The 7,734-nt window shown below is 42.3% G+C and overlaps 1 protein-coding gene across 1 annotated transcript in view; it reads left to right on the plus strand.

Moving 5' to 3' along the window:
- The window catches only part of RBFOX3 (RNA binding fox-1 homolog 3), a 206,964-nt gene extending 204,046 nt beyond the window's left edge, over nt 1–2,918 (plus strand). Inside the window, exon 12 of the mRNA XM_074225005.1 lies at nt 767–2,918. Coding sequence (XP_074081106.1) covers nt 767–769 — 3 coding nt within the window. The 3' untranslated portion in view covers nt 770–2,918. The remainder of the gene's footprint in view (nt 1–766) is intronic.
- Nucleotides 2,919–7,734: the final 4,816 nt, after the last annotated feature.

Genomic DNA, 7,734 nt, shown 5'->3' on the forward strand with positions numbered 1-7,734 from the left:
GTATCTGGAAGGGACAAAGGCTCCCCCACCAGCTGTGGAACTTAGTTTCTGCTCCACCTCACACACACACACACATCCTTGTTTGGAAAACTGTTCCCATAGTTCCCTCCCATCCTCTCTCAGGTGTCCAACTTGTCTCTTCCCTGATGAATTAAAAGTCACCTTTCCCTACATATTTACCCCACCTTTTTCACATCCTCTTTCTGTTTGCTGAACACTAACCCCACATAACCTTGTTTCCAGCCCCTTCTAAACCTTCTATTATGAACCTTTCCTACTCTTATCCCAACTTAGCTTCTTCTACCTACTCCATCTTTTACTTAACCCAGAGCTTAACCATAGTCTAGTCTCCCTCCACTCCAAGCCCCGACCTCCAGTGCCCAGTTCCTACTTTCCTATCCCATCATTGAACATCCATTCATCCCTGGAAAGGGTTGAGGGATAAGTTAAAAATCCATCGTTTAGATTTTAAAGCCAGCAACATCCTGAGGGTCAGACTGGCATATCTATGTATGTATATAATGAGCAAACCTCAGCTGGGCAATGGGGTCCACTGTTCTCCCCTCCTCTCCCTGGGGCAGTTTAATACATCAAAAAGGAAATATTTGCCTCAAGCCAGCACCAATTCCTCCCCACACGATCTCACTATCTCCTTCTGGATTCCAAGACCCTCCCCAGTGTCCAGGGCCTCTGCGGCCTTGTCTTTGCCCACAGTGTGTTGCATCTGTGAAATTGTGCAAGCTTGGCTTTTTTGTTTCTGTTGTAGTGAAATCTGCTGTTTTCTTCTTGGACCGTGAAGGGCAAAACAAAACAAAACAAAAACAAAAACAAATAAAAAAACAAAATGAAAAAACACAAAAACAAAAACAACGCCAAAAAAAACCACCCTAAAAATATTTTAAAATGAAAGCAACAAAACTTAAGCAGAGAAGAGAAGCAATCAACCAAGTGACAAGTCCCACATAGAGGCCACACACAGGCGCCCAGCAAGAAGAGTCCAGCAGGAGGTGCAGTGTACCCCGCACCCACAAAGTGAACACCAACCTGATGGCACCAAAGGGGAGACTTTCCCCAACTTCCACCTCTCACTTCTTTTCCTAAGCTGGTAGTCATGTTGGGGGACCCCTCCTCTTTCTTGGGCTTATGAGGGTGCAGTCATGGGGTGGGAGTCAAGCTTTTGCTCCCCCTGAAGCAGGCTCTCTTTGCTACCATGTCTTACTCTCAGTCACCCTTCACTCTTGGATAGTGTAGGGGCTGGTAGGGCAGAGTGATGTGAGAACAGAAGCAAGACAGAATACAGTCATCTTGTTCCAAGTGGCTTGAGAATAGGTTGCAAAAAAGGAAGAGTTGGGGCCAGGAACAGCTGAATCAGGAAAGATAGGGCAGAGAAAAGAGGGGAGGGGAAGCAAAGGCAGTTTTGCTTTCCCAGAGAACTCATACTTTGGTGCATGCCTAGTCATCCATGGGTTGAGTTTTCTGGGTCTCAGCTCCCCATGATGTGCTGGAAAAGAAAAACGTCCTTGCCCTCACCCCAGTGAAAGTGATGTGCTGAGTAGTGCATCACATTAGAGTTTGCAGGCCGCCTGAATGTTATTTGACCACCAGTCCTCGAGTGCCAACTCCTTTTAAAAAAAATAAAAATAAAAAAGCATTGGCAGGACTCCAGGACAACCAGAGTCCACAGATTTCTCCTCCAGCCAATCATTCTTTTGGCTCCCAGACAGCAGAACAGAACAAGCCCAGGCTCTCTGTCCATGAGATCCAGGCTATAAGTAAACAGGGACACCCAGTGTTCCTCTTATATAAGAACTTTAAAAGGTGGGTGTCCCCTGCAGCCATGCCTCCTCTTTCAAAACAACTTTCCTCCTCAGTCATGTGCAGTCCTGTAAGACAAGGCTTGGAGAAGAAGCAAGAATTGAAATAAAGGTAGGGGCACTCCAGTGGTTTTCAAAGCAGAAGGTTTATTCTGGTGACTGAAGTTGATCTCTCTCTAGTTCTGCCACCAGGTGCTCTGCTCTCCCTGTCCAAGATCCATTTCCTTTGAAGGTCAAGGGACAGGTAGATAGAGGGGGTATTGGACAGAGCTGAATGGAAAACAGGCAGGGTAGCTACTAATGCTCTGACTTTGCTAGGGGGCAGAGAAGAAGGAAGGGGGTAGCCTAAAGTCTTCATCTGCTCCATTGGTGCAACTTACCTGCAAGATTAGGGATCATGGTGCGGTGGGTCTAGGAAACCATAGCTAGGGTAAAGGAACCTGTGAGGAGAGCCAGGGAACAGTGGCAGTTTGAGGGGAAGAGAGGTTCGGAGCTGACTCTCAGCCCCACAGTGGAGGCTCCATCCCGCCCCTCAGTTACTGCCCTTGGAATGGTAGTTGGGTTTCCAAAGCAGTAGTGACAGCAAGGGGTCCTGGAGGAGGGAGGGGCCTTGTCTAGCAGAAAATGGTAGGGACAAAAACTGGACGGCAGGGGAGAAGAGAAAGCCCCTGCCAGGGTAAGAACAACTGGAAGTAGCAGAATGGAAAGGGGGGAAAAATAGGCTCCCAACATAGCTCCACTGTCTCATGAAACTTAAAAACAAATCAAACAACTAAAAGCCCCTCACTTTATATTCAGCATAAGCGCCTGAAGCTATCAAAATGAAATTCTCCTTTTCTATTCCTGATGTACATAGAACCCAGTCCCTACCTCTGGCCATTTGTCTTCTGTATAAAGCTCCCCTACCCCTTCCATCTGCTGTACTGAATCCTTTTCTCTTGGCAGCCTCCTCCCAAGTCCCTCTCCCCATAAATTTATTCCCCTCCTCCCTTCTAGGACTGCAATTGAGCCCCCCAACTTCCTTTCTTACCATTCTGTATGCTTCCAAGGTGTGACCATTCAAATTAACAGTATTATTATTAAGATTATTAATAAAGATTTCTTTCTTCAAACAAGGATAGCTTTTTGATTGGGAGGGGAGAGGGAGGGAACCTGGTGATCACCTCGGTAAATCTGGTTTCAATAAAGAATTAAACACGATGTTAACCTCCAGAGTTTGTCCTAATGAGGGACAAACAGCCTCTAGAGTTTGGTCTCAAGAAAAAACAAACAGCGGGGTGGCTAGGTGGCGTAGTGGATAAAACACCAGCCTTGGAGTCAGGAGTACCTGGGTTCAAATCCAGTCTCAGACACTTAAAAATTACCTAGCTGTGTGGCCTTGGCAAGCCACTTAACCCCATTGCCTAGCAAAAAAAAAAAAAAAACAACAAACAAACCAGAATTAGGCTGATACACATTTATTAAAATTTCTCTAAGCTTGCTGATAATGCAGGTGTGTATGGGGGGCCTAACTAGAAAACTGTACCCCAAAATGTAGTTTTAGAGAGGGATTATAATACAATTCTACTATCAGAAGAAAGGATCTGAAAAGGTTGCTTCTGGCTCGATCATCAATGGATTGATTCTCAACTGAGCAATATGCTCGGGCGGGGGGGGGTCCCTTATCAAAAATACCATTAAGGTTAGGGTCCCCTCCCAACTCAGGACATTTGTGCTTTATTAGTTATACTAAAGACCTTCACAAAGGAGGTGACTCTCCCCTCCAGGATGTCAGTACAATGGGATGATTCATATTTGTTATTATAGAAAAAAATCCAAAATTTTAATTTTAGGTGATGTTAGCACTGAACAGAGAGTGAGGACAGAAAGGTATTTGATGGACTCTACTAGTGTGTAGATGCTGGATCCAAACTAGAAACATTCTCTAAGTGGTTCAGTTCTAACTTTGACCAAAGCCAGACAAGTGAGAAATGGCTGCTACATACCTGGGTGTCCAGCCCTCCCCACCTCAACAAAAAATGAAAAATCAGTGTCCAACATGCATGGCTTAAACCACTAAGATCCAAATTCCAGTTCATTCTTTCCTTTTATCCCACCTGTAGCATCTCTAAAAGAGAAACATAAAGAAGCTTTCATAGTAATTTGTGGGATCTCTTCATTTCAAAATTGAAAAAATAACAAAGCACTTTTCAAAACAGATGCACCAAGGCAGCTGCTCTTATCTATTCAGGTATCTGAAGATTTGGGATAGATGATTTCTTTGTGAAAGAGTCCCCCAAAATGAGGAATCCTCACTGAGTTTTGGTCTGTTGAAAATAAATGTGGTAACCTTCCCAGGACAAAGAAAATGCATATTTATTGATATTTCTCTAATGGGGATATCTAGCTCAAGACCCCCCAAATGGAGCCCTATGTTGGGGTTTAAATAGCTTTGACTATTAGAAGGCAGATCTGAAACATCACTTCCAACTTGTCCAGTCAAAGAAGAGTATGGTTCCCTCCCCAACTTGGAAGGAGGGATGGGAAGAGGGATGGGGAGGCTCAAGACAGCAGGCATTCCAATAAAAGGAGTCTTGACACTTGTCCAAAGAAAAGAAGATAGCTGTAGGGGCACTTGGGATTAAGAAGGCAAACCTTTGGGGCGGCTAGGTGGTGCAGTCGATGGAGCACGGGCCCTGGAGTAGGAGTATCTGAATTCAAATCCAGCCTCAGACATTTAATAATTACCTAGCTGTATGGCCTTGGGCAAGTTACTTAACCCCATTTGCCTTGCAAAAAAAAAAAAAACTAAAAAAAACCCTAATAAGGCAAACCTTTGTTGCTGTTTACAATTGACAGAGCTTACTCAAAATAGCTTTTATAATTGCTAAATCGACCTGCTTAGAAGGTCTTCTTTAATATCTGCGTGAAAGTTCATCTTCACCCACCAATACTACTCTTTTTTTTTTTAGGTTTTTGCAAGGCAATGGGGTTAAGTGGCTTACCCAAGGCCACACAGCTAGGTAATTATTAAGTATCTGAGGGCAAATTTGAACTCAGGTCCTCCTGAGTCCAGGACTTGTACCCTATTCACTGTGGCACCTAGCTGTCCCACAATTCTACTCTTAAAGACTCAGAACAATAATTCTTACATATATATGTACATATATATATTATATGTGTGTGCACACACATATATGGCAAAATTCACTGTTGACACCTTATAGTATTAAATCTTCTGACCCCGAGTTCCACTAAGAAATCAAGTTGATGATTTTGCTACCACTGAATTCCAGTCAAGTTTACTACTGTAGATACCTATCTGTAGGATAGTTTACTCCAAGTGGAGTTCACAAGGAAACCAAAATCGCATCTCTAAAGATGATATGCAAACCACATTGTCATTCTAACTAAAAACTCTGAGAAAATAAAAGGATCATATATGGGACCAGGCAGAGAGGGGAGAACAGAAGGTTCATCTCTTCATCCAGAAGGGAAGTTAGAAGTTATTTGAGGTCCCACTTGTCACTTCTGTTATTTTTTCTCATCAAGATTTAATGGTATTTGAACAATATTGGACACCTCCCCACCTGGAGAAGAAAACTAAAGAAGAGACAAGGAGACAGGATCTGCCTTCAGAGTAAAAGTGATTTCTTTAGCTTTCTCCTTTGCCTGGACAGGTGGATCATCAGAAGCCAGAAAAAAGCTAGGGCATCTGATCTGGGGACATTTCTTTTTGCTAAGAAGAAAATAAGGCATGAATGACTGAGAGAGGATGGATGAAATTGAATATATTGTAGATTAATAAAGTTTTGGTCGTGGGGGGTAGGGTAAGGGGTACAGATATTCTCAGGCCCTAAATCACCACTCTTGCCAGAATTGCACATCGAGAAAAGTTGAGTTCTTCATTTTTCAAAACGTCAGATAATTTATTTCAGCGCAATTACACCCACCAGAGGGGCACCAGCTTAAATGCCGAGATATTAATTTTCCTGTATATGAGGCTTTCTTGTTGGTGGAATTGGGGACTGTGCTCTGAGGGAGTTGGGGCTGTGTGATCCTGCCATGCCATGCTCTGCTAAACCCCCTTACTTCTAATTGCTTGCTCACCAGACTGTGAGAAAATAATTGCCACTATAAATTTTCTCTCCTCTGCATAAAATATTCTAAGGAACTGCTACTAGAAAAATGACTACATGCAAATAAATGAAGCCAGGCATCAGTATTATACTAGCTACTAACAGGTGGGGAAGAAGTCAGGACAGAAACCTGAGGAGACTGGGGCTAGCATGAGCATTTCATTTGGTAAATGACAGACAATAGAAACTACCTCTGCTCCATCAAGCTCAAAAATGAGGGAGGGGGGGAATAAGAAAATACAACCTTGGATAATTGCTGAAAATAAAAAAAACTTGGTTCTGTATGTGGTTCCATATTTCAGCATCTCTCTTCCCTATCTCAGGAAGCACCTCTCCTCCTGGCAACACCCCTCCCCACAACAACGGCGGCTTTTATGGATGAGCCACAGCACCAGGTGTGACCCTGATCAACAAGAGGAACCTGTGTGAGATGTTCCTCTCACTGTCTCACATTTCCAAGCAGCTGCTGACTCAGAAAGCATCTTTTCCCTGGCTTGCAGTTATGTTCCTTGTTAAGAGTGTGAGGGATGTGAACATGTGACCATTGAATCCCAGGAATTGGAAGGGACATTAAAAATCATCTAGTCTATCCAATACCTGAACATGAATCCTCTCTAACACACACAACTTGTCATTCAAGTTTTGAAGACTTTCGCTAAGGGGAAACTTGAGGCAGCCTGTTCCACTTCAGGACCCTTAATTGTTTTTTAAATAAAATTTTGCTTTTTCATTCCATAAATATCCACCTTCCTTCCTATTCTTACCCACACACCCCAACCCAAGAAAAACAAATCCCATTAAAAACCTGTATAAGAGGGGTGACTAGGTGGCGAAGTGGATAGAGCACTGGCCCTGAAGTCAGGAGTACCTGAATTCAAATCCAGCCTCAGAAATTTAATAATTTCCTAGCTGTGTGGCCTTGGGCAAGCCACTTAACCCCATTGCCTTGCAAAAACTAACTAAATAAATAAATAGATAGATAGACAGATAAATAAATAAATAAATTATAAATAAATGAATGAATGAATGAATGAATAAATGAATGAATGAAAATTTGAAAAAGTATAGGTAAGCAAAACAAATTCCTACATTGGCCATAAAACAGCTCTAATTATTCAGTTGTTTTTCCTGGGTATCAAGCTTAAATTTGCTTCCTTCAATTTCTGCCCCAATGTTCCCAGTTCTGATCTCCGAGACCTAGAGTAGAAGAATTAACCTGTCTTCAAAAGTGTCAGCTTTTCAAATATTTGACAACATCTATCATGTCAATTCTACTAATTCTTTTTATCTCCAGGTCCTTCAACCCATTCTCATGATGAGAGTTTGCAGTCTGTCATCATCCTGGTCGCCATTCTCTGAATATTCTCTAATTTAACAATGTCCTTTCTAAAACGTGCTCAGAAATGAATGCACATAATAGTACAGATGTTGTCCAATCAGAGAGAGTATCAATCACCTCACTAAGCCTAGACACAATGTCTCATCTTAATGAAACCTAATATTGCATTAGTTTGGAGGTTTATTTTAATGCTGTATCATACTACCGACTCATTGAGTTTGTTAGACTAAGTCACCAGAATTTTTCAGATAAACTGTCATTTGTCTATTTTGTACTTATGAAATTGATTTGTTGAAATTGTTACATAGAAAGGTAGCATCAGTGCTAATCTCCTCTCACATAGGAAGTCCACTGAACAACTCCTCAGGTTTAAGATAACCTAAGTCTACATCCCTTATGAGCCTCCAAAAATGTATTTATTTTCTAATCAGAGGACACAATTAGTTCAAAGCAAAGGCATTTA

This window comes from Macrotis lagotis, chromosome 2 (assembly GCF_037893015.1).
Source record: "Macrotis lagotis isolate mMagLag1 chromosome 2, bilby.v1.9.chrom.fasta, whole genome shotgun sequence".
Classification (NCBI taxonomy): Eukaryota; Metazoa; Chordata; class Mammalia; order Peramelemorphia; family Peramelidae; genus Macrotis; species Macrotis lagotis.